At 39.9% G+C, this 27,271-nt stretch overlaps 4 protein-coding genes across 5 annotated transcripts; 2 read left to right on the forward strand and 2 right to left on the reverse strand.

Moving 5' to 3' along the window:
- The first annotated feature begins 912 nt into the window (after positions 1-912).
- On the forward strand, positions 913-7,151 carry LOC112278346 (uncharacterized). The gene is made up of 17 exons (XM_073532051.2): positions 913-1,177; positions 1,702-1,899; positions 2,127-2,364; positions 2,596-2,707; positions 2,856-2,901; positions 3,189-3,260; positions 3,659-3,721; positions 3,835-3,989; positions 4,293-4,357; positions 4,476-4,626; positions 4,758-4,863; positions 5,003-5,138; positions 5,295-5,362; positions 5,612-5,776; positions 6,058-6,130; positions 6,287-6,404; positions 6,534-7,151. Exons 1-16 carry the CDS (start codon positions 1,160-1,162, stop codon positions 6,349-6,351), a joined length of 1,731 nt encoding a protein of 576 aa, XP_073388152.1. The 5' UTR covers positions 913-1,159; the 3' UTR covers positions 6,352-6,404; positions 6,534-7,151.
- A 443-nt stretch (positions 7,152-7,594) lies between these two features.
- LOC112278347 (coatomer subunit epsilon-1) lies at positions 7,595-11,016 on the reverse strand. The gene is made up of 8 exons (XM_024511687.3): positions 10,757-11,016; positions 9,727-9,816; positions 9,387-9,538; positions 9,031-9,166; positions 8,655-8,810; positions 8,378-8,457; positions 8,152-8,246; positions 7,595-7,991 (listed from the first exon to the last, which is right to left on the reverse strand). Exons 1-7 carry the CDS (start codon positions 10,916-10,918, stop codon positions 8,153-8,155), a joined length of 870 nt encoding a protein of 289 aa, XP_024367455.1. The 5' UTR covers positions 10,919-11,016; the 3' UTR covers positions 7,595-7,991; position 8,152.
- A 4,396-nt stretch (positions 11,017-15,412) lies between these two features.
- Positions 15,413-17,919, reverse strand: LOC112278433 (vacuolar protein sorting-associated protein 60.1). Its single transcript, XM_024511918.3, has 7 exons — positions 17,731-17,919; positions 17,387-17,538; positions 17,025-17,118; positions 16,644-16,715; positions 16,337-16,448; positions 16,103-16,227; positions 15,413-15,875 (listed from the first exon to the last, which is right to left on the reverse strand). The coding sequence occupies exons 1-7, from the start codon at positions 17,797-17,799 to the stop codon at positions 15,816-15,818; spliced, it is 684 nt and encodes a 227-aa protein (XP_024367686.1). The 5' UTR covers positions 17,800-17,919; the 3' UTR covers positions 15,413-15,815.
- Positions 17,920-18,149: 230 nt separating this feature from the next.
- On the forward strand, positions 18,150-22,629 carry LOC112278432 (PP2A regulatory subunit TAP46). Of its 2 annotated transcripts, none has more exons than XM_024511915.3 (10): positions 18,150-18,285; positions 19,077-19,189; positions 19,488-19,613; positions 19,831-19,917; positions 20,225-20,329; positions 20,606-20,767; positions 20,919-20,954; positions 21,200-21,271; positions 21,496-21,776; positions 22,141-22,629. In XM_024511915.3, the coding sequence occupies exons 2-10, from the start codon at positions 19,097-19,099 to the stop codon at positions 22,379-22,381; spliced, it is 1,203 nt and encodes a 400-aa protein (XP_024367683.1). In that variant the 5' UTR covers positions 18,150-18,285; positions 19,077-19,096; the 3' UTR covers positions 22,382-22,629. The 2 variants fall into 2 exon arrangements, with proteins under 2 accessions (XP_024367683.1, XP_024367684.1); XM_024511916.3 differs by having other exon boundaries at positions 19,491-19,613.
- The last annotated feature ends 4,642 nt before the right edge of the window (positions 22,630-27,271 follow it).

Raw genomic sequence — 27,271 nt, forward strand, 5'->3', positions numbered from 1 at the left:
CATTAAAGGTGTGATTAACTCTGAAATTGGCCAAAGATGGGAATGTGTACATTGCTTGCACTGAATCTAGCTTTTTTTTTCTTTTTTTTTTTTTTTTTTTAAGTTTTTTTAGCTTTTTGTCCTAAAACTTAAAGGACAATGAAGCAACAAACATGATGTTTTATTTCAAAATCATATTAATATATAACTATCTAATTACACATATGATATGTAGTATTTCAAGGAAATCATTCTTACAGTGAATTTTTTCATAGACAGTGAACACACAAAAATGAGATTTTTTTGCTTCCTCTCCAATACATTCCTATTATTATTCCTACTGTTCTCGAACATTCGTGAACTTCAAACTCAATTACCAATATAAAAATTAAAAATTAAAAATAAAATCACATAATCGAACAACATCATCAACAGACAAGTAAACAAACTGTAAAACACATCCTCACACGGAGGGGCTCCTAATAGGAAGGATCTGAACAGCAACAACCCACACAAACCAAGCAATAACAGACCCACGTCGAAATTCGGACGGAACGAAGGCACGGGAGACGAACCCGTCCGCGTCCGTCGAGAATCGGACGAAACTTGAAGACGAAAGACGAAACCATATTCTTTCGTCGAAGACGGAACGAAAAGTGGAGAGACGGACGAACCCGTCGTCGGTCGTTGAAAAGACGACGGAGGAATGGGGATACAGACGGACCCGTCGCAGTTCGTTGCGAATCGTCGAAGCGACGACGGAAAGAGAGGAACGAAAAACCAGGCGTCTGGTGGAGGGAGAGACTACGATGAAACCCTGCGATGCTGGTGTTGTTGCTGGCGAGGCACCGCGACCTAGACCGAAGGAAGAGTAGCAGAGTCGGGGAAGAAGAAGAAGCCCGAACCCCCGCCGAGACTCTTAAGCAGCACCTCAGACTCTGAGTCCTCTTTCTACCTCTGGCGCCGTCTCCGCGATTTCCACTCTTTCCCTACTCTTCCTCCTCCTCTTCCTCGTTCTTCTTCTTCTTATTTGTCCTCCTTTTTCTCGTACTTCGCATTGTTGCCGCTGTATGAGCGCCAGCGCTCGTGGTGTACGCCTCGGTTGACGCTCGGTGCGGCCCTGGCTGCTGTTATCTCGCTCCATCTTCAGTGCTAAGGCGGCCTGCCACTGCCATTGACCATGTCAGACCCTATTCAAGTGCGTTTTCTGTTCTCGTGCCGTGTCCGTTGTCCGGGATTGAGTTTTTTTTGCTTTGTGTAGTTGTGTCTCGTTCGACGGATTGGATAAGTGGAAAACGCGATCCTGGAATTTGTTGATTGTGGTTAGGGCTGGTGTTTTCATTGCCCTAATAGGGGTTGTAGTTGATGTATGGTGGAATTTGGTTTGGATGTGTTTTTGGTGTGTGTTGGTCAGAAATCTTAATTCCGTGACGGTGTCGGGCAGCTGGTTTTGGTGTGTTGATTCGATATGTGGTTCAGCTGTCTGGATCGATGTTGGTCTGTGTTAGGTTATCGTGGCGAGTTCAGATTTCGTGATGTTAGATCAGAATTAGTTTTAGGCTTTGGTTGGTTGCATGAGTTGGAGTGTGTTTGTCTCGAATGTTTGTTTCGTTTTGTTTGACGGCTCTTTGTCCTGCGGTATCGGCTAATTTGTTTCGAGTAGTAGTGATTTCTCACAACGTGACTTGGTCCTACTTTTTATTGTATTTGTTCATTTAATAGGACTCTTCTGCGGACCATGACTGGGAACATGAGGACAAAATACTGGAACCTCCAAAATTTAAAATTTCAGGGCTTAATGCGGCGAGCGCCGAATTTCTTCCTAAGCTCAATCCAGTCGCTGCCGAATTCGTTCCTAGGAAGTTTTTAAACGTTCAAGCTCCACCACCAGTTCAGGCTTCACAACCGGAGATTAAGCAGGTGGTGTATCTATCTTCAGGTTACAAACTTCTGGTGTTTTGAGTCAGCTCTGGTTAAGATAAAATTATCAACATCTCTTTCGAGAAATTCTAAGTTTCTTTTGCGTTTTAGATAGTGTTCTGTAGTTCAGTGAAAACTTCTGGTTGCATATACTTTTAAGGATTGCCTATCTACACATGGTCGTAGGTACCTGGGAATGCACTCATTTGTTGTTCATGCGTCTGCAGGCAGAACCTGAGCTTGTAGCAGATGAGCTTGACGAAAAACTTAACTTAAAAGATGAGGAAAAACAAACAGAGGCGATCGTGGACGAAACAAAGGCAGCGTCACCTGCAACTTCTAAACCCGAACCGAAGCCCGTCGAGGAGACTCCTCCTCCGGCTCCTGCTCCAGAAGAAGAGGAACCAGAGCCTGATACAGGGGATTCTCGGCAGCACCTGAATGTAGTATTCATCGGACACGTTGGTACGTGTTATGCGCTTCTTTTCCTCTATTTCCTTTCTTGCGAGTATTACCAACTAAGACATCATTCGAAGTTCAACTAATATTAAAGCTCGCCGTAATTATACAGAGACTGTAGTCTTTCATTAATTTTGTCCACAAGTTTCTATCCATACGGTTTCATCCACAGTGTATCACGTGTCTCCGTATGTTTTATGTGATGGCTGATGCTATAATGGCTGATTGTCATTACAGATGCTGGTAAATCAACAATAGGAGGTCAGATACTCTTTTTGAGCAATATGGTGGATGAGCGTACTATTCAAAAGTATGAGCGAGAGGCCAAAGACAAGAACAGGGAGAGTTGGTGAGATTTCAGGACCACAATTGAAAAAAATATTATGATTATGTTTCGTGCGATTCTCTGTTAGCCTGATATTTTAAGCTTGTATGGATCTGGTAAGAAGTAAGTTTCACGGTTACTTTTTGAAAGTATTGACAGGAGCATGTCTCAGGTACATGGCTTACATCATGGATACCAACGAAGAAGAGAGATCCAAGGTTTGCAGTTATTCCCTATCTGAATCCAGCGTATAAGCCAAATTTTAGAAAATGCTGTATGATACAATTAGCCTAAGTGTGTAGTTTCATCCAAATTGCAGTCCATAGATTACCTTTTAGGGGCTGCAGTTGATTGATATTTATCAAGCAGAACTGTTTCTGCTAGGCAAGGATGTGTTTCTTCTAGACAAGTTACTGGGCTCTCTGTCTGGAAGTATTTTCCTCGTTCATTGACTTGATTGTGTAACCTTTTGCGCCGTCTTTCTATTGATCTCATTGAAATGCAGGGAATTACTGTCGAAGTTGGAAGAGCCCATTTTGAAACCGAAAAGACTCGGTTCACAATTTTAGATGCACCTGTAAGACTACTTTTAGGTCTTCTTGGTTTAGCAGCTATTGTTTCAAAATGGTATAAAGTGCACATTTATGTACAAGGAATTTCTCATTCAAAAGACGCTTCTAAAGCAATCAAGTTAAAAAGCTAGCATCCCTGATAGCCGCGACTTAATTTCACCACAGCCATTTTTTAGCTCAGAATACGTCTGATCTTTCTTCACATAATGAACGTTATAAGTCTTGCCTGTTGAATGAATTGTGTGAAGGACATCCGTGATCTAAAGCATCCAGACAGTTACTTGTTTTCAAGCAGACTAGGTTTATATTGACACGACATATGTTCAACCAAGGAAATATTTATTGTTGATCACGAATACTTCCTTCGTTTGACCTAACTCCTTGTACCTGTTTTTCTGTGTAGGGCCACAAAAACTACGTTCCTAATATGATCAGTGGAGCATCCCAGGCTGATGTTGGAGTGCTGGTAAGAACTGTGTTGGTCAGCGGTTGTTATAAAATAGTGAAGAGAACATTTTATGTTTTGGATCAAATGCATGCGTGCTGGATTCTAGATTCAGGATCGTTAGTGTATTACAGGTAATTTCAGCTCGAAAAGGGGAATTCGAAACTGGATTTGAGAGAGGAGGTCAAACCCGGGAGCATGCACAGCTTGCCAAGACCTTGGGTGTCTCCAAGTTACTGGTTGTCGTAAACAAGATGGACGATCCATCTGTTGAGTGGTCTAGAGACAGGTTGGTTTAACTCGTTATCTTTGAATGAAACGCAGAGAAAAGCGTACAAATGAATCCAGTAGGCAACGTCCATCAATTTTGTTTGGCATTAGATGTGTTTCGAGCCGATGATCATATTTATTTGATATTGTGAAGTAAAAATTTGACAATGTGTTCAAACTGTTTCCATAGACCACATTTTGCGGATACGGAATCGAAGAAACCTTAGTCTTTTTATCTTAATACCCCCCCCCCCTTTTAAATTGTACTATATTCATTTTCATCTGGGGTTCTTATCATGTACCATTGGATTGTGAATTTCAGGTTTGATGAGATTGAGAAGAAGATCATTCCTTTCTTGAAGTCATGCGGTTACAATACGAAGAAAGGTGTGACTAATTTTTACTTTCCAAGTTTGCTCATTTTTTTGGTTTCTTTTAACACTAATTCTCAGACGATTTCGTAAGTATTTACATCTGAGTGCTCTTCTAATAATGATCTTAACAGATGTACAATTTTTGCCAATATCCGGGCTCTACGGGCACAACATGAAAGAGAAAATGCCAAAGGACGTGTGTTCATGGTGGGACGGACCTTGTCTTTTTGATGTTTTGGATGGCATAGAGCTTCCATTGCGAGATCCAAAGGGTCCTTTTAGGTAATGAAGTTCTGTTCCCCCTCTTAGACTTAAAAGAAATATTGTTTTGCAAGACCTTTTGACAAAGATTATTCATTTAGCGGTGTCTATAACTATAATTATAATTATATATGTATTTTTTCTGTCTGCAGGATGCCTTTAATAGATAAGTACCGGGATATGGGTACCGTCGTGATGGGCAAGATAGAGTCAGGGAGTGTGCGACGGGGAGAAACTTTGATGGTCATGCCTAACAAGGTAAATGACTCTTTTGGTGGTTCTCGGTGCTTTTGGACCATTAATTTGATGTTTGTGGAGTTTTGATATTCTTGGGTTTTGTTAGTCCTTTATCTGGAAAATCATTGATCACTTAAATTGTTGGTGAATCTGTATGCAGGCTCAGGTAAAGGTTATTACAGTGTATCGGGATAACGATGAAGTAAACTACGCCAAGCCCGGCGAAAATCTACGAATCAGGTTATCCGGTATCGAAGAAGAAGACATTATTGCAGGATTTGTTCTGTCATCCGTAAGTAAGTGTCTCGTCTCTCATCTAAATTTGTGGTTAATGATTCGAATCTTTTTTTTTTTTTTTTTTTTTTTTTTTGCACACTGGAGTGTTCAGTTAGGCTGTAGTTGGGGTTTACATTATTACTGTTGGTCATTGAATGATATTTTTATCTCTGCAGGTAAGCTTATTCCCGCAGTTTTGGAATTCGATGCTCAACTTCAAATTCTGGGGCTTCTCGATCACAAGGTGTGTTTGTCACGAATTTATCTGTTTTTGCAAATCAGTAGCGGATAGGTTAGATCCGGGGTAGTCTCTAATCATGGTTAATCATTTCACCTATCATTGTCGCTTGACTTCTTGATGTGTTATATTCATTATATTTCTTCAATCTTTAAACTGAAGCGTGGTTGGATCAAGGGTTTAGTAAGGAATATTTTGCATTAGAGGCTCTGTTCTATATTCCTAGTTTTCGTATTAACGTTTATCTTCTTCCAGGCTATATTTACTGCTGGTTACAAAGCTGTGCTTCATATACACTCTGTCGTCGAGGAATGTGAAATTATGACACTCATTCACCAGATAGATCCCAAAACAAAGAAGCCTATGAAGAAGAAGGTGTTGTTTGTGAAAAGTGGTGCCGTTGTAGTGGTTCGCATCCAGGTTAGTATTCATTTCTCGTTTTTATCCATTATTAGTGGAGTACATAGCATGGATGTTTTTTTAAGGTATTACAACTATGTATCTTGATCCAAGTTCCGATAAGTAAAAATTTGATGGAAGACATTCTACGACGAATCCTATAGATGATCGTTTATGCTCGAGCATATGCTTGATTAGTTACACCTCTTTTGTTCACTTCAGGGGTACGTGTTGATTACGAGATAATAAGATTATGAATCATAATGTAAATTGGTTTTGTATGTGAATTTAAAAACATGCAGGTTAACCAGCTCATTTGTGTTGAGAAGTTTGACGATTTTCCTCAGCTTGGACGATTTACGTTACGAGACGAGGGTACGTCATGACTATCCAATCTTTTGAACTGTTTTTGTTGTGGAAAGCAAAGTTTGTGGTATGTGGATTTGACTAGACTTGCTCAGGTGTTTAGTGTTAATCCTTGTTCAGGTTTTACCTTTTTCTGATTTCTTACGGGATCATATGATGGAACAGGTAAAACTGTAGCGATTGGCAAGGTTGTTAAGTTCCCCAAGCTCGAAAACAGTAGCCAGAACTGACGCCAGCATCATTAATGTGCATCACCAACAAATTGAGGACTCTGCTTTCATTGGTAAAATCTTGATATTGAGAGTCTCTTCGTTCCCTTTCTGCTTGAAATCCTGTGAAGTATTGAGCTGCATACAAAGGTTGAATTGCTTGTTAATTTTGAACCAATATTATATTCAATGTCTGCTTGCAGGAATCTTCATGATTGAGGTGATTTTGGATAAGAATTTATCAAAATTTCGAATGACTGTTTTGGTGTCCTAAGAGCCTTGTCTATTTCTCAAATATCAACTTCGAGTTGTACTTGAGGTGTTCGTCCCTAACCCCCTAAACAGCATAACCATCTTAGAATATTCATTTTCTGTGAAGTATGTTGGGCAGGAAATACACGGGAAATCCATGTTTCTGAATGGATGCTTTTTTTTGGTCACTGTGGCAACTAAGAATTGGTCAGTGGAGAAAATAAATGTTAGAATTTTCAGGTATTGATACAGGAGTATCTGATTCTCTGACAGAATTTATGCCGGCAATTCGTTTTGATAAATAGAAATATGTGAGTCGCCTATTGTGCTTGTTTTTACTGCGTGTTTAGGAACAGGAGTTTCGCCTCGAGTATCCACGTGTACTTGGAAATAGTAGGTCTTGCATAAGTCCGTTTGTATGCGGGGCCTACTGTCAGTATAGTCGACAACACTTCGTGCTCTTTGAGGCAAACTATGGTGCTGAGGTCTTGCATCAGTTACCGTGATCGTAAAATTACTGTCTGGAAGGTCTCGTACCTCCCATGTAATTGAAATTGTGACTGAGATTATGACCCGCGTATTCACCTTCGTGTGAAGCATAATTGATGTTCGCATCCCGAAATAACATCAACTTGTTATTCAAGTTCACTAGCTTTAATTTGAATAAATGGAACGGACAATGCCTGGTAGTGTAATATTCTCACAGCTCTTTTGAAAAGAACGATGTTAATTCCATCTGCACTAATGTCACCGAGGCATTCATACTAAAGTTGTGCTTTTGAATCTGACCTGGCATGCAAAGTAATCCCGTTAAGCTCCTTCTACTTACGGGTAATTTACCTGTGATCGCGTACTTGAAAATATGATTCAAAAACCGTTTTAATCAGGACTATACTGCTGTGTAAGGAAATGTACAAAATTGAAATGAAGACGTCTAATAAAGTACCATTTATACTTTCAAGAACAATCATGAAATTTGATACACCCGTGCAGCTGAGGTGTTGTTAGCAAATTGTGAAAAACCAGATGCTACAACTTTTAATCCGATGCGAAAACACAAAAATGTGATATCAATATATTTTAGTACTAGCCTGAAAATGTGTAAATCAAAATTCGAGCTGTTGCGTGAGTGACCTATGAAGACCTCGGTTGGTAGAGGTCGGCATGGAGCCGTCGCAGACGTGGCTGTGAGTGGCTACAAAAACTGTGTACCTATTGCTTACATAGGCTCATGATAAAAAATTAGAACTGGTAAAACTATTAAGATTGTGTGAATGAAAACTGTCAGAAACCTGACGGCCATAGACTAAAATGCAATTCATGTCCCGAGTCTTGAAACGTCTTCACCGTGAACAAATCCACACCAGGAAGACCAACGAGCAGATGGGGTGCAGAGACACTCCAGCGTACTGCAAAGAGAAAGTCTTCCCCATTTTAAAGATCGGACCGCCAAGGTCGTATCATTGAAAAGGAAAAATATATGAATATAACACTCAAAAACAATATTTTGCATAAACACAGCATATCGGCTGACAGAGACAAAAGAGAGACAAGGGTTTTGAAACACACCTTATGCGACACTTTGAACAGCTCTTTCAAATGCAGCTTCACCAGCACCAGCACGCTCCACAAGCACATGGTTTGGATGTGTTATCTTCAACTGACTGATTACACAAGTAGAAACAGGTAAGTCTTTACCATTCCGTACGTGGTAAGTGTTTTCTTCAAAATCGAATTGTTTATAAGTGTTACATGCACCGCCCACTAACCACTACGAATTGAGCATTGTGCGAACCTTAAGTATCGCGCCGTCGGCTTGCTCAAATGCAGACTGCAAACGATGAGATTAGCGAGGGTGTTGGCGTCCTTCGAATCCTACAAATAGAAACCAACAAACCAAGAAAGTGGGGAAAAAGTAATTCACCTTGTAAAGTCTGAACAGTGAAGAAGTAAAACATATAGCCATTCAGAGGAAGCAGAAAAATGTGTTTCCTTGGAAGAAAAGATGAGCAGAGCGTTGAATTCATTCGAAGTGAAGGAAATTTGCGTCCAAATGATGATGCTTAGCGAACCTTGTTCAGGGCCTCCAGAAGGAGAGACTCGGCCTCTTCAAATTGGTCCATATGCATTTGACAAACCGCACTTCCATTCATCAGCATAACTGTCCGCGTGTACTTTTCACACAGTTCCTGGAAGATGTAATATGCTTCTTGAACTTTAACGCCACCCTATGCAAATTCGTGGCGGAACACAATCAGTAATATACCAAGGCACATTACCACTTAATTATGTAATGAAAGTCTACATTGACACTGCCAAAGCATACAATCTAGCAAAGTCACTAGGGAGATCACAGAAGCTTCATGCGAGGAAGTAAAACATGTACAATACACTGAGCTTTTCAAATGGGAAAAAATAGGAACTAATAACTGAGGTGAAGTTTCTTACCAGGGAGAGGTTGACCCAAGCATTGGCCAACTGAGTAAGAGTATGATCTTCATCAATTTGTTGCATAATTTTGAGTTGTTTCTCTGCATAATCTGCTCGGTGCATCTTCAAGTATATCTGAACATTCAGTGCTGACCTGCGAAGACAGACCAAGATGTATAAGAGGATCAGGAAATCTAAAGCTAGAATTTTCACTATTTCAATAGACGCACTAGAGTACTCAGGCTTCAATACTGATCCTGAATGAGTATCAGTTGGCAGTACATGAACCAAAACGTTCCGTCATGTCTAAGATGATTCGAGTCGACTAACTGTAGGTAATCCACACCAAATTGCAAGTTAGCTTGGTAACTTACAAATCAAGAGTGCCACCAACGTGTGTATGCTTAAGAGCCTCGTTATAGTTTTGCTCGTGTGTGTAGATCATTCCAGCAATCAGCAACAGGGTAGGGTTGCTTGAAACAGTTGTATCAGATAACCACTCCGACAAGCTAGACAATGCCTTTTCCTGAAAAGGAAAATTTATGTGAGCAGCAGAACGCTGAAAGTGAATCAAAATCGATTTTTTTTTTCTTCATACAAACACCACTGTTAGGGGAACTACACGCTCGCACCAAAAATAGACTATAAACATGTCTCAGAACAAGATAGCTCTCCTAGAGATTGAAAAGGACAATATTCGCTAATTTTTCTTACCTTCTGAGCTCCTCCTGATAGATACAATGCGAGGAGTTTTACGGCTTGAAGCGCAACAGGAGCAGCATCGTTGATTTCATCAATTACTAGCTGGGTTTCATTAACAGTGAAACATATATTAGCGGGAAATAGAGGAGAAACAAGGAGAGAATCCTGCAGTAGAATAGCAAGAATGTGGCTAAATTATGTGTAGAGGTAAACTATAGTGCGCGCACTCAAAAAAACTACAACGAGAGAAGATCATGGTTTCAGTGCAATAAGCTGAATTGTAGCGATGGTGAATAAAAATAATAGACTTCTAACCTTTAACGAATAACCATAGATCCTCATACGAAAAATTGGCAGTAGAATGCTATAGATCCTTGCAAACTGATGGACGATGAACATCCTTGATCCGGAAACTAAGAATTAAGAACATTCTAGTAATCAAAGATGAAAATCAGCATCCGAGGACGGAAGCGCCACTACACACGAAAGACAATTGCACCTGCATCTCTATTTTCCACAATAGCAGCGAAGGTAATCTCGAGTGAGTCATTAGCACCGCAATAGATCTAGATCACAGGTAGAGGGAAGATCTGCAGGGAGAGGGAGACTTAGAAACATGCGCTCCGATCCACAATTGAAGACATGGATGTCACTGAGCTCAAAATGCACCCGAATATAGTACTGGAATAGGGTGCAATGTAGGATTACCATTCGACCTGTCAGGTTAACCTTAAGTCCACAAAAGACGCTCTCAAATGAAGATCGTACTCCCAGGCCAAACTACACAACTACTAGACGACACTCATCGCTTCTCTCAAGAAGTACACCGCGCCTCGCTTAAACACTCGAAACATCAAACCCGACATCACACTAGCACCCGCGGGCGGGAAACCCCCCCGCAAATGCACGGGAACCCTGTCGAAAGGCACTTAAAATTCCACTCCCACCAAAAAAGACAAAAAATAAATAAAAATAAACTAACTGCTCGGTCTGCTCACAACACAACAACGCTGCTCTCTCTCTCTCTCTCTCTCTCTCTCACCTGGTATTGTCCGAGCGCAATGTAGGAGCGGTACACGAAGCTGTCCTTCTCGACAGCATCGGCGTCGCTCAAGTTGCGCACGTTGCTCTCGTTGATAGCAGCTTGGAAGGCTCCCAGGTAGAAGTTGTTCCGCAGCGGAAACAGCACATCGGGCCCGCTCATTGTGACTGCGGCACTGCTCCGCAACGCTCCTTGGCTCCGCAACACTCCCGATCCCGATCGCTCACTCCCTCGATGCCAAAATGAGTGTGCCTTCGACAACGGCCCTTCGATGCAAACCTCTCCTGCTTCTCCCTTCTCTTCGTCTCTCACTCTCGCCACTTTTCGTCACTCCCTCGGCACTTTTAAGACGACAAGTCTTTCAGGACAGGGTCCTAGACTTACTAAATTTCTACGACTCACTAACCTGGCTTTCTAATCGCGGGTCTAAGAATACACTAATACGGTTGGCCACGGGCTGTTACTGGTAACAAGCTGTTGTTGTAGGGGAGATTACGGTAAATAGGGGGGTCGTATCCGGGCTCATATTGCCGCGTTCTGATTTGCCTCAATTATATCCGAATGCGCGGAAATAGGAGCCCGTTCTTGCCTTGCCTGGCCTTGCCTTTTTTTGCTTATTTATTTTTATAGACGCTCTAATGGTGACCATGATGCCGCCATATGATTACATTATTATTATTGTCCATATGCCTCCTTTGGAAGGCGCCCCAACGTCCCTACTTTTGCTCTTCCACTAGGCTGAGCTAGGCTCATGAAATTGTATTTTATATTTCATTCTTTTCTACTTGGACGTCACAAAAAACAATTTTGTTTTTTGTTGCTATTTTATAGATTGGGTTTGAAATGATAATCCTATACCTAATTTTAACTAGTTGATTTTATGATTGATATGATTGGGTTTGCCAACATAACCAAAGATGTCCAATGGGAACAAAAATATTCACAACCTGATGGTTATGGAGGTTAAAACGATCCTTCTATAAATTAAGCAAATAATAGCTTGTGTTGACACATTTGTACTAACACATGTACTATTTAGAAAAAAGATCTTAACCCAAACCAAATAACTTTTTTTTGAGTATATCTGTGAAAAAAGTTGTAATAAGTAATTCGATTACTGCATGTACATGATTGAATATATATGTATCATTTTTAGTCATTACTAAGTATAATTCTATGCATTCTTTCTACTGTGACAGTGAGTGTGTGTGTGTTTGTGTGTATATATATATATGTATATATATACATTTCCTAGTTTATTTTTTATTTTATTTGTATTAAAACCATTATTATGTAAATGTAAAAGTATTTCAACTTGAAATTATTGTACTTTGAAATCATATATGATTTTGTACTAAGTCATTAGTGTGATTTGTTTTGTTTTGTTTTTTTTTTTTTTTACTAATTTTATTGGTTTGCGATTACATTTTATTTATTTTTGTTCTTATTGTTCAGTTTATAAAAAATAAAATAAAATAGTAAATTCATTACTAATGCTATTATAAATTACTGGAATTTTGTCAATATAACTATTTAAAAAGAGTACAGTATCCTAAATATCTGCTTCCTTTTAATAAGAATGTATATATAATGATTGAACAAATCATGTGTGTTCATTTTGAGTAATTGTTTAAAATTAGATTGATTAAAATTTTGTAATCACCAACTTTTCAGACAAAAATAAAAATAAGTATAATTTTGATCTTTAACTTTTAAAAAACAATTCAATGTTTGATAATAAACTATGACTAAAATTTTCATACAAATTAAAAAAAGAAATAAGAAAAAAGAAATTAAAGAATGTCTGTTATTATTACATTATTATAATCCCAACAAGTTTTCTGTTTTCTTTTTTCTTTAAATTGATTTGTTTAACATGCGAATATTCTTTTCAACTAAAAATTTTACCCATAGATTTAAATAAAAACTCTATCTTTGCTTTGATATATATATATACATATATATATAATTTTCTTTTTAACAATATAAAAAGAAGAAAGAAAGAAAAAAATTAAACCTATAAGAGGAGGCTGTCTTGAAAATAGCATTACTATATAAGTTGCTCAACGTATACAAAAAAAATATTAATAATAAAATATAAATAATTTAATTATATCAAATACGTACCTTTCAACATTAAATACAATCCAACTATTTTAATAAATTGTATTTTATTTTCTTAACATATTTTTGCTCCTTAAAATAAATATTAGTCTAATTGTTTAGCTACTTCTAAATATATATATATATATATATATATATATATTTTATAAAGTATATTAAATAATAATTCAAAATTTAATTTCATAAATTTACAATCTTTATATTATTTTATTTTAAATTAATAGAATATACAATTTTTATGAATTTTTTTAAACTTAAAATTTAAATCTATATCTCTTAAAATATAATGTACAAATAAATGAATGTAGATATTGCATATTATAACTAAAAAAAAGGCTTTAAGAAAGCCATGAAAGTTGATACATAATATCCAAACTAAATACATCACACAAACAAATTTCAATCAATCTTGTTCACATAAATCGAAAATTGTTGTTGATTAATGCCACCTATAAGACCAACAAAGATTACATTCTGCTCTTGAATGTTGTTAGGTGCGCAACTTTTAATAGCTCTTTTATGGTGGCACTTGTCTTCATGGCCTTAGAAGAAGTTGGATCTTACCAGATTGTGTGTGAATGGATCAAATAATTGTTTGTTGACGTACCTTTGCTTAATACCTTTGTTGTGGATTGTGAATTATTCCTAATCAATGGAATCAAAGAAATCTTTCTATTGCCACAATTTTTTATGCCATTGGCAAGAATATTTGATAAGAATATTGGAAAAAATTGCAAGCAAGATTTTACAAACAAGCAATGGCAAGAGTTTTTACAAGGTTGGAATTTAGTGGTATTTGTACATTCCAAGGACAAATTTGAAGTGCAATGGAGTACCTTTGTAGAAACCTTAAATTTTAATTTTTCCAAGGCAATTATGTATATCAAGAATACATAGCTTAATGTGCAAAAAGAAATTCTCTTTGCTACTTAAACAAAGAAGTTTTGCCACTTTGACAACTGTGTGACCTCCACACCAAAAGGCATGTATTACATGCTCAAATAATATCTTGGATCAAGCAAATTTGATTTTCTTAGCAAATGCCAATAAATAGAGCTTTGCATTAAGACCATGCACAAGGAGTATGTGGCACAACTATCTTGTAAAAAGCTACGCATCTTAAAAATTACCAATTCAACTACCACTGCCTCTAATCCCCACTCCATCCTTCTCCCCTCCCCCCTTCATCCTCCAAATCAAGTTGCAAGGTCTACATAAAAATACTTAGCCAATCATAAGCCTTCATATTCTTTAGATGTGCACATAATAATATGAAGTATGTCTGTAACAACTTAGTGTATACTTGTAGCTAAGTCTAAAAATTATTGTCATAATAAAATTGTCTTTGAATCTACTTAAAACTATTTATTATACTAACTTCCAAACATATCAAGTTAAAAAAAAACTACAAAATTTTCTACTAACAACTTCTATAGTAAGTAATTAAGATATAAGTCTCCCTTTCTCTATATGTATATATATATAAATGCTTAATCAAATATTTATAATTCAACAAACTAAACTATCACATTATGTTTTAGTACAATTTACAATATAAATTAGCAGGTGAAATTTTTAATGTAAATTTTCTATTTAAAAAAAAAATAAAGTCAATATTTAACAACTTAAATACTAGCACAACTTGTCTTAAGATTACATAACTTGATTCTTCTTTTTGACACTAGTGTAAATGAAAGACCAAAACAAAAGACAAATATATATAAATAAACAAAGAGAAATTGTTTTTATTCTTATGCCACCATCTAACAAACTCTAATTTGAACACAAAACTTGCAATCAAAAAATCCATCAATTCTTGCAATACCATGAATACAACAAATCAATGATTATATCCTCTTACAACCTAAAATCACCACACTTAAGCATCCAAATAAAATAAACAAATATCAATATGAAGACATTTATAAACCATATTCATATATTTAAGTTATTACATTTAAAGCAATTCACTACAGATTTGGAATCCAAAGATTATAATGAACTTTTAACATGATATTTGTAATTCATCAAACTGCAGCACAACTTCATTGACACAACTCCAAAACATAACTTAAAAAATAAATTTATACAACAATCATTATCAACCCCATACAAAATACAAAACAAATAATGGGATCACCATAAAAATACACCATACAAAATTTTCAGCCAAACATTAACACAATATTAACAAAATGTTTAAGATCATAGTACAAATGTAAATCATACATTACAGAGACTATATTATACTTAAAAAATTAACTACAACAAATCGAAACAGATGAAGATGCGCTGAAATATATTCTGCAAAAGATTACCAAGTCAAAAGGAAGATGACATCAAACAACGAAACATCACCTAGAAACCAAAAAAAAATCAGACACTTCAACGACCAGTGCTACATCAATATTAAAAACATTTACAAAAAGCAACAGACAAGAGTATCAAAATCAATAGAAAAACCGTTCAAAGCAATTCAACACACACCACCATAAATCAAAAGTCACTAAACATCAACAGCACCAACACATCTTCGCCAACGAAACCAAGAATCCGATTGCCCAATGCTTTTCCACTGTGGGTTAGCCACACAGTCGCGACTAAGCTAATTACCAGGTCACTGCCCAGCAGCTGCCTGCACTCCCTGTTTGCTTTTGTACACAAAGCGCCCCTTCCACCCCCTACATCCGCTCTGTTCCATAGTTCCCTAATGTACACAAATCCACCTACAATTACCCACGGATTCGTCCGTCCGCTCACAAGAATATCGATGGCGATTGCTCCTCCACACTTCGCAACGTCTCCGCGTCGCTTCCCCTTTTCCATGTTCTCTCCAACTGTTCATTTGCGTCACGAACATGCTCTCCAAACGCTACCCCGCGGATCTGCTTCCCGTCTCCCTTTACCTACCGCTTTCCGATCCACCCGCAACTCCTCACGTTCGTATCCCTGCCCTTGGAACTGTTGGCAACCCGTACTCGTCCGCTTCTGCAGCCTGTTCCAACCAAACCATGCATCGTCAAATGCGACCGCGAACGCGCTCCGTTCTGAGCGACGTCAGGTACTCACAGCTTCCACGACCACCGAACAAACAGGCATTCCCATGCATTATCAACCTAGCCAACGCCGTTCACATTCTCCCCACCTCCATGGCATCCAAGCCCTCGGCATCAACTTCATCACCACACCTCACCCATCACGGGGCGGTTATGTGACACCTACCTGCGGCTGAGCGTGGCCGGACGGAGCGGCGGGTAGATCCATCTCCTCCTTGTCGTCTTGCAAGTAAGATGGCATTGCATCCGGTTCTGCCTCCAACCCCATGTCGGCTTCCAAAGCATCCAACTCTGTTCCGCGTAAACACCATCCACAACATATGTCAGCCACCACTCGGTTGACCAGGTCAAATCCAAGGACTCCGACTACCGCCACCCAGCTACCAGAAGCACCCCTTACCTCCCATCAGCTCTTCTTCGTCGAAGTCTTCGGGTACGCCATAACTGCGACCCAGCGTCTCCTGGATCTCGGAGCTGTAGTCCACCAAGTCCATCATTTCGTCTTGCATTTTCTGCGCTCAAAAGTAACCCGTCAGTAGCTTCATGAAACCGATCCCAATTCCCAACTAACAGCGAGTGATGCAACTACACCCTGATCGGGCAATCACCACTCCCCATGTACGACTCTGGTATCTCTGAATCTACCACCATGCACGCGCTCACACCAAAAAACACCAACGCCCAACCAAGGGGATAGGAGCACGCACGTCGATATCATCGATCTTCAGCGTCTTCATGGTTCCCTTCAAGTCCTTGTTCGCGGCTTTCATGGCTGACATCTGCACAAACAACATTCCCAACACTCAACACGCAGCCACGGTGGACTCCGTTCACTGCTGTTCCATCTCCTCACGCTGACACACAGAATTCCCATTCGTTTGCTCCCTCACACAATGCCCTGCCAGGCCTAGAATGGGCTGCGCCTCACCTTCTGCCCAGAACTGCACCCGAACCTAGGAACACAGCATGGACGCCCAGTTTCCCTGCCTGCCTGCCTAACCCCCTTCCCCTCCGACCAACAACCTTTGCAACCACAACCACAACCACAAGCAAGTTCAGACGCCTCCGAAGAGACGAGCGAGGCTCACCGTTTGTTGAGCATCCTTGAGCCCTTCTGTCGCAAACGCAACCTGCTCCAAGTTGAAAGTTTGACTGTACAATTGATCCCGTTGACCTTCGTACCTGCCAATTCAGGATGGTCGCCATCATACCTCACATACCGACAATCAACACCGCCACTGCTCTACACCATCACCGCTTCCTACCTCAAACCCTAATCGACTTGTGAATCCTCCCAGAACCGTCAAATCCACTTCGCCACTCCACCTGCTTTGCACGAATCACAATCTCTACCGGTGCAAATCCTGTTCATCTCTTGGATGCCATGAACATAATACGACTACCTATTCGCAACGGGAGGGAAACCAAAAAGAGGACAAACTGTCTTTACATTTTCTTCTGCTTCAAAATTCGCATGGCACGGGCCTTCACGGCCTCTTGCGCAGGGCCTGGCCGAGTCTTCTTGATCTGCTCCCGATACCTGAACAGCTCCCCGTCTAGCTTCTTAATCTTCTCATCGATTGCATCGCCACGCTTATTAATCTGCTCACCACATGCCGCCCGCCCCCCTTTGCTAGCGTCACTTCCACTACCTCCGTCCCAACGATTCCCACAATCATGCACGACGATTCTCTCCCACTCATCGGAAAAGAAAACGTCTACGAGTCCACAATCCAATTCAAACCGCAGCATCTCGGTTCTCGAACCAACCAAGCAAGTCAGAGCTACTCTTACCCTTTGAGTCGCCTCCTCCACGGTCGGCCCGGGCGCCTTCTCCTTCTTCACACCGAAGACGCGCCTCATTATTCCCTGCTGCTTCGATTCAAAAAATACGCCACACGATCGCCCTTCCGCTGCGCGATCGAGCAAGCGGGATCAAACCAGCACCTAATCGCAGAGACGCGAAACGACTTGCTCGCAGCAGAGGGAGAGCAGCAAATGGCGCAGTGTGGAGCAGGAAGTCACAGACCGGAACGCGGACGCTTGGAGGCGACGACTACCCATGAAGAATGAATGAATTCACGAATGAATGAATACGTTAATGAATGAAAGAGTGGAGCATCATCCGTATGGAGTTCATCCGTTTGGGAGGCGAGGGAGGGAGACATCCCATTTACACGGGGCCATTCATGCCATGAGTCGGTCTCCTCCCTGGACGGTCATTTGAGTCTGTGTGTGTGTGTGTGTGTGTGTGTGTGTGTGTGCACTGAGCAGAACCGAATAGACCGCGGCAAACCCTTCATCGCTTCGTGGAATTCTCGGCAGAGGCGCTGCTCGAAATCGATTCTGGTCAGTGCTCTGAGACTTTGGTGTCGTTGCGTCTGTTTTCCGCATTGTTTTGGTTAGATTGGATGGTTCGCGGCCCTCTTCAGTGCAGGGGTTTATGATCGCAGTTTAGTATCAGCGGAGTCTTGGTTTAGGGGAAAAGCTGCGGGTGGAAGGTTCTGGAGATGGTGGAAGCCCCTTGGCGAGTGGTCGGTGATATCGCAGTGGTCTGGTCTTAGCATCGGTGCAGTTCTATTGTGTGTTTCCGTGGATTTGTTTGTTTGTTTTTTTTTTGGTTCGGTTTGTTTGTTTTTGTTTTGTTATTTTGTTATTTTGCATTATTTATTTATTTGTTCTGTTTTGCTTTGTTTGTTTGTTGATTTCCAATTTGTTTTGATTGCCTGTTATTTCGTCCTTCGCTCGCCAGGGAGGGTTCGTGAAGGTGATCGGTCTCGTGAAGTTTCTATCTTTCTTATTTGTGAGCGATTGGCACAAAGCGTTTGAGCGCTAATTGTGGAGGGGTTGTGAGAGGAGATTATGCGTACTTTTCTTATCCTTGCAAGTAACGCGTTCGTATACTTTGTGTTGGTTTTGAAAGCATTGTCGGGCATTATGCCGCTGGATCGGTTCGAGGTAGCCTAAATTTCAATGTTTGGATAGCTTGTGACTTCATTTGTTCGCTTCTACAGTCGTCCTGTTTGTGCGTCGAGAAACGGTTTCCTACTATCGTTCATCACGTCGCTCTAGTGTGTTCCCCATGAGCTCGGAGTGGTTGAAATTCGACTGACATTGCGTGTTTCTTGTAATGTGCGAAGGTTGATAAGAGTTGAGAGCAATGGGAGAGGAATTGGAGGATGTGCCCCTTCCGCAGCTGCTGACTCAAGCACAGCAAATACATTCTCTTGCCAATTCGTCTCAAATTGGAAATGTGAGGCAATTTCGCGATCTGACTTCGGGGGTGTAAAGTCTGTATGGTGCAACATAACACGTGTTGCGTTCTGGCGTCCTTGTCTTTTCGTTAGCTACACAGTGATTATTGAAGTAGTCCTTGGCAGGTTGTAAAAGCGTAAGCCTTAGACAGCATTGTCAGGACACGATGCACAGAAAATGAAGCCCCGTGTAGGGGCACGTGGTGAAATTCAGCGCAGCGTGGAGATGTCTGTTAATGTGAAAGGTTTTTCGTGATGGAAGGTGACGAATTCTCACGCTATATCTTTCTGATTTAGCAGGACGAAGTGAAGAAAGGTTGTCAGCTTTTACGAAAGTGCCAAGAAATCGCAGACAGGATAGGTTTATTTTCTACCAACGAGGAGAAGGAGGACATTAGCACTGGGGATCTGAAGTACTTGCTGGTGCGCAGTCAACTCCCATGGACTTCGTCCACTGCACCTTGTAGCTTTGAGACGGTGCTCTCATTTTCTACATGCATGTGCTCTTCGTGAATCGCTAGGAGGTCGAAATGTAGTACCTCCTGACAATTGTTAAGGTCTGTGCGACTGAATGCATCACCTTACATTGAAAGAGCTTTTGAAGTTCAACTGAGCATCTTTGGAACCCCACAATACGCAGGTTCCATATTACTTGGGCGAGCTCACAGAAAAGTTGGAAACGGAAGATCGGGTTCAATTGGTTAGGGTTGCCAAAGGACAATTGTTGGTGCGCTTTCGAGTCACTTGTGACCTCACCTTGCATTTGGGACGACATGAAGCAACATTTGAGTATGAATTGTTTGCCTGACGGCTATGGATACATTCTTTGTTGATGCTGTTCGGTTAGGATATTACTTCTTTGTATCCTTGTTGCTGGAGTGCATTTCGTTTTGACCTGGGATTGGTCCACAAATAAGGATATTTGTGCGTGCAGTTTTGTGGATATTTTCTGTCTGGACTTGGTCCGCTGCGCCATTTGATGACTCCAATGGTCGTGCGATTGTCTGACACATACTCCATTGATATTTCGCTAGAGCTTTATTCGAACATGTGAGCGGTTGGAACTGCTTTCCGAAAGCGACGCCCAGGTTCTCAGTAGAGAGGGTCGCGCTACTCCTGAAACAAGAAGAGCGGAAAAGGTGTGTGGTCTAACAAGTTTTGATCGTGCGTTTTGGGTGTATTTATGTTGTACGAGAGCTTGTTATGAACAGCAACCAGAATTCCATTTTCAGGCGATGCAGTTATGGCTGTAGCTGATTGTTTCGGAGTTTCTGTGAGCATGTAATCTGCTGTTGCAAAAGGAATGAATGCCCACTATTCACAACCTGCTCAGCAAGCTGGATATCAGGTGCCTTCAGTCAAAGTCGTGGACTCGTGATCGCTTGTGTGTTCTTAATCGGGGTTTGGGGACGTAGGTTGCGCGGTTCAGAAAGCAAAGAGCTGCTGAATCTAAGTTACAAGAAATCAAAGAGAGAAAGGAGAGGCGGCGACGGTCTATGCAAGCTACTGCTAAGAGCACTAGTGTGGAGCAAGGGGAAGAAAATTTGCCAGATGAAGACGATGAAGAAGAGCGAGAGGTGAATTTCAGTTAATCAAGTGGTGTCGCCGAGGGATGTATCTTGTGGGTTGCTTTTCGAGGCGTTCGACTCTTTGCATGGAGAAATTAGGGTTATGTTTACATAGACGACTTGCTCGTACTAACTATTATCAATGTGGAGGCATTTGCAGGCTTGGTTCTTGCAGATATCATTGGCTCTGTGCAAGGTTTGTACACAGATTTTGCCCTCGACTTGTGAAAGACTCTGATATGCCTGATATCATGTTTTTGGGTCGGGCTTGTAATATGAGAACAGAGGTGCTGTTGATTTGTCGTTAACTGCACGGAACAGAGTATGCCGAGCGTAAGTACTGGGTTGTCTCAAGCCAGCTTGGATGGGAGGGCAACGCTAAGAAGTACCATAGAATGTTAGAATGTCTTCTCACGTAAGTGGTATGGCTGTTGAACACAGTCCTTGGACTTGGTCGAGATGCTGCAGCGGGAGGAGGAGATGCTTGCTGCTGTACAGGCTGCCAACGAAGAGGTTAGCATCGTGGAGGCATTACAAGTATCGTCATAGCTAGAATGATGGGGTTGCGCTTGGTGTAGTGTGATTGACGAAGTTGGAAAGTCGTTCAGAGAAATCCCAATGGAGGTCGTCCTCTCGGGGAGTAGGTTTTGATATGCACAGGAGTGATGCTTGTTTCTTGCAATGCGCATCCAAATGTTCATCGAACTGTGCTGACGAAGCATTTGTTGTCTTCGTAGGGAAGAGAAGCCTTTTCAAAAGAGATGTTGGATGAAAGGCATTCTAGAGCAGATGACTGGCACAGACAAGGAGCTGCTAAGGCTCAGACTTCAAGGCCAGCCATACCCATAACGTGTGCAACGTATGCCCAAGACGTGATAGAGGGACGGGTTGCTATACAACCAAATCATCAGCACACGCACGGAGCTCCCATGTTGTTTGGGCCCGCAAGCGTCGTGAGTGGAAGCCTCTCCACTGATCGTGAGCGACAGATAGCTCAAGTCTTTCAGCCTAGCCACAGGTATGACCCTGTGCTTTAGTAGGGACGCGGCTTAATGTAGTTTCTTCTGTTAGTTCCTACCATGAATGTTTCGTGTCGTTGGTCATATGGGGGCAACGCCGGGGAGGCAGCCGCTGCCCAGTCATCCCGAGCAGCCAGACACGAGGATGGCAGCCAGCGAGATGGCTGGATGGAAAAGAGGTTGTGAAGGACGCGAATGAGCACTGAGCTCAGTGGTGACACTGCGCTTTTCGGTCGCTAGGCGCTTAATTTAATGACTGAGGAAGGTCACCGGTCACTTTTATTTTGTCATGTTTTACATCGGCGGTGTGTTCAAAAAAATTCGTGTTGAGGCTTAAAGAAGTGGAACGTTCTGATTTTGCAGTTTACCAAGCATGAGCATAGAACAGGCCGGTTTGGCTGAAATGAAAATCATGCGCACGTGGAATGAGACCAATCAGAAGATATTCGACGAGGCTAGACAGTCGTCGTGGGTTGGGGAGGAGAAGAAGGACGATGACGATAGCGATGACGAGGCTGCTACAAACAAGGCCCGGGCCTGGGACGATTGGAAGGATGATAATCCGAGGGGAGCTGGTAACAAGAAGCTTACGCCTTGTGGATAAGCTTGTTGATTTTGGTAGGGCATCTCCGGTGTGATGCACATAAAAATGGGACCGTGCTTTCATAGTCGTGTCGGCTTCTTTTGTCTGCGCCGGGATTCAGGAGCCTCTGCTGAGGTTCAGAAACTTGTGATGTCGTTGTAGCTTCTGAAGTACTCGTCGTAGTTGTAAATCTGTTTGTTACCCTTTTTAAAGGTACACCATGTTGACTATCTTTATCAGTGAGAATGTTTCGGCGAACTCTATCAGCAGGTGATTTGCATGGCCAGTTGTATATTTGATAGAAGATTTGCTTTGGATGGCTAGTTTGTGCCATTTCTTAGCTGACCAGAACAAGTGTCTCCAATCATAAGCCAACAGATTCACATTTGTTTAGGGAATTCTTCACGGTACACTTTCTAAACGATGTTCTAAACGATGTTCGTTGTTCTCGGCGTCCCCCCTTGAGCAGTATAATATCCCCATGGTAAGCAGCAAATTAATTATGAGATCTATGACAAAGAACTTTTTGCAATTGTGGATTCTTTTTAAGAATGGCGTCATTATTTAGAAGGCGCTTCTAGTTTGGTCACTGTGTATTAAAATCACAAGAATTTTGTGTATTTCATGTCAACACACATATTAAATTGTCGTCAAGCTTGTAGGAGCATGTCTTTATCAAGATTCAATTTCATCATCACTTATTGGCTAAGAAAGCAACAAGCTTTGTCTGATGCTTTGTTTAGACGTTCTTATCTTGCACAAAAAGAAACAGATGCAGCTTTTGAGCAACAAAGAACGGTTATCTTGAAGTCGGAGCAATTTTATCTTCGAGCAATAAAATCAACATTGATTGTTGATTTAGCATTTTTCAAGTAAGTCCAGTAAAGAATGTCTTCAGACCCTCTTATTCATGATATCAAGAATAATTCTTCTAAATCTCATGATCCCTCTAAATTTGACTTCAAGAACAACCTATTCTATTTCAAAGGATGCCTATATGTTCCAAAACGAGAAGCACGTTTACGTGTTCTTCAAGCTCATCACGACTTCCCAGCAGCAGGACATTTTGGATACAATAAGACTTTGGATCTGATATCTAGGGATTTTTGGTGGCTTCAAATGTAGAAGGTAGTCAAAGATTTTGTACAATCATGTGATGTTTGTTCAAGATCAAAAACTCCTCGTTATCGACCTTTTGGACTTCTTCAACCATTACCCATTCAAGAACAACCATTGTCTTTTGTTTCTATGGACTTCATCACGGATCTTCCAATCTCAAATTCTTATGATTCTATATTCATGATAATAGATCGTTTTACCAAGATGGCACATTTTGTACCATGTACAAAATCTATCACAGGTGAAGAAACAGCTAAGCTCTTTCTTGACAATATCTATCGCTATCATGGATTACCCAAGGATATTATATCAGATAGAAGAAATCAATTTGTATCAAGATTTTGGCGGACTCTTTTCAAGATTCTAAAAGTCGATATAAAACTATCTTCGACATTCCATCCTCAAACTAATGGACAAACGCAGCATGTTAATCAAGTTTTGGAGCAATATTTAAGATGTACCATTAATTACCAACAAGATGATTGGACAACTCTTTTGCCATTGGCAGAGTTGGCTTACAATAATACGATACATTCTTCTACAAAATAAACACCTTTCTTTGCTAATTATGGTTATCATCCACAACTTCATACTTTTGACTTTTCAAAAGTTGATAATCCTAGTTCGGAAGATTTGGCAATTCATTTGTCATAGCTACATGCAACGATGAAGGCGCAGTTAAAAGAAGCTCAAGAACAACAAAAGATCAATGCCGATGTCTATCGTAAGGAATAACCACCATTCCATATGGGTGATAAGGTATGGCTACTCTAATACAATATCAAGACCACTAGTCCTTGTGACAAGTTGGACTATCGAAGGCTTGAACCATTTTCTATTTTTGCACAAATCAATCCAATTGCATATCATTTACATCTACCGGAGTCAATGAAAATCCATCCAGTATTCCACGTGTCTCTTCTTGAACCATACAAGACAGTGGACATACCAAGAAGACGACAAGCTCCACCTCCTCCTATAGAAGTAGACAATAACGAAGAGTTTGAAATAGAAGAAGTCCTAGATTCAAGGTGGAGCCAAAATAAATTAGAATATCTTATCCATTATCACGGATATGATATTAGTGAATGTACATGGGAGGCAGTTAAGAATCTTGCAAATGCAACAAAGGCGGTGGAGGCTTTTCATCGATGAAATCTATCAAAATCAAGATAAAAACCTTCTTTATAAAAGAAACAACATCTAGGCAAGATAACATTCTACTTTCAATCCTTGTTTGTAGCTTCTTTGTAGTTGTGACGCTCAAGAGATGGAGAACCAACAACCACCAGATTCGACTTAAGAACCTTCATTTGTTGACCTGTCGGACGAGACATTACGATTATCACAACCTTCAAGATGACGCAATCGAAATGAAGATCTTCAAGAATGACATGTTCTTTCTCGAATAGATGGCAAGATACAATGTGTTTGGTATCACGACTTGAGAAGGGACTTCCAATGTTTGATGATTTTACTAGAGGTAGGAACAACTCTTGATGGTGTTCTAAATGTTTTATTCGAAAGAAGTTATGAAGGCCTCAACAATGATCAAATAACTGAGTGGTCTTCCCGCCTTGGTATGGGACACTACCGATGGTTGAGAGGTCCTATCAATCATCTTCGAAGAGAACAAAGATCAGAGTATGTGGCGAATATAATTCGTCGCATCATAGATTTCCTCAATATATGATGACCGCTCCTCGTAGAACTTGTCCCTAGAAGGGAAAATAATGTCACGGACATACTCATGTAAGCCAGTAATTACATATATAAATAGGTAGAAGTAAGTTAATTCTATAGTATTTATTATGGAAGCTTTCTAGAAGCTTCATAGACACTGCTTTGACTTCATAGGTGTCTTTAATTGACTTTTTGGATTAGAAACGCGGTCAATAAGTTGGCCATGTGCCACACATATTGTTAGCTTGAAGACTAAGCTAATAATGTGGCCCACACATAGAAAAACTTGCCTTGTAAGTCAAGGCATGTGTCCTACAAAGTCAATACATATTGGAGGTCATATAGATCGTTGCCACGTAGACTCTAGTTAGATAGTATATATAAAGACAAGAGTGAAGCCTTCTTCACTCTTGTCAACTCCTTTCTTGTTTCCAGTCTAATTTCAAGAGTCTTCATGTTTTCTAGTCTTTGGCAATAGCCATTCCAGTTTCTCTTTCAATATACATACTTGTTCATTTATATTTTGTTACCTTTCTTTGAGTGAAGGCTTACTTATCTGAATTGCTTTTTCATTCAGTTCTTGTCCTTGACATAGATACTTGCGGTGACTTTAGTTTAGTTTGAGCATGTGAATGTTTTTGACATCAAGTTCATCTTTGAATTTGATGAATAATTTTTTATTAAGTAGTTTTGTAAACAAGTCAATTATCTAGTCATATGTTTGAGTATAAATTATGTCTATTACTTCTTTCAATACATCTTCTGAGATGAAGTGAAGCTAAAGTTTGTTATGCTTGAATTGCTCATAATAGATTGGATTTCAAGCCACCTTCATAGTACTCTAATTATTGCAAAAGATGGAAATAGGCTTGAGTGGTGTGCCATGGATATTTGTAGAGAGATTGCACAACCATATTGCTTTCTAAATGCCCTCAGTCAATGCTTTTGCTTGTACGTTAGTTAATGATATTGCTATTGTTGCTTGTTTTTTTTTTTTTGATAACCATGATATTGGCCCTTCAATCAATTTGAATATCCATCTTATTATAGATTTCTTGTCTATTTTATAATTCCTTCAATCAATTTGAATATCCATCTTATTATAGATTTCTTGTCTAATTTATAATTCCTTCAATCAATTTGAATATCCATCTTATTATAGATTTCTTGTTTATTTTATAATTCCTTCAATCTAAGTCAATGTAGCCAATTACTAATGTATTCTTGTTTTGTGCATAGAAAATACCAAAAACTAATGCCCTCTTGATGTATTGTAAAACATGAGTGACTGCTTCTAAAAGCAATACTCTATGATCATGTATGAATTTACTTAGTACGCTGATTATAAATAATATTTTTGATTTTGTATTTATTAAATAGATAAGCATACCAACTACTTTTTGAAATATTTTTGTATCAATCTTTGATGACTCTTTCTTAATTCTAAGTTGTAATCCTTCAAACATCGGAATTGGAGATGGGATGCATTCCTCTATGTCAAATTCTTTGAAGATGTGGAGAATATATGTACGTTGTGATAGGAATAGTCCATTACAAAACTTGTTAAATTCTACTCCCAAATATAGTGCAACATGGCTCAAATCTATCATTTCAAAGTGCCTTATGAGTTGTTATTTTAGTTTTTTAACTCTATTGTTATTAGAACCTATAATGAGTAAGTCATCAATATAGAGTATCATGATGATTATTCCTTATTAATTGATAATTTGAAATAAGCTATAATCACCTTTGATTTTCAATAAGCTTAAGTAATCTAGAAATAAGTCAATTTTATCAAACCATGCTTGTGGAACTTCTTTAAGGTTGTAGAATGATTATTTTAGCCTATATACTTTTCTTATTGGTGGTTGAAACTCAAAATCCTTTTAAAACTTATATATAGATTGTCTCCTAAAGATCTCCATTTAAAAATGATGCTTTTATATTTAAGTGAAATAAGGGCTAGTTGTTACTTACAGCTAGTACTCTTATTATTTGTATAACTTTCTACTTAGCTACTTGTGCAAACACTTCGTCAAAATTAATACCTTTGGTTTGTTAGAATCCCTAGGCTACTAATTGGACTTTTAGTTTTGTTGGTTTTCTATT

Source organism: Physcomitrium patens, chromosome 25, assembly GCF_059467195.1.
Source record: "Physcomitrium patens ecotype Gransden chromosome 25, ASM5946719v1, whole genome shotgun sequence".
Taxonomy (NCBI): domain Eukaryota; kingdom Viridiplantae; phylum Streptophyta; class Bryopsida; order Funariales; family Funariaceae; genus Physcomitrium; species Physcomitrium patens.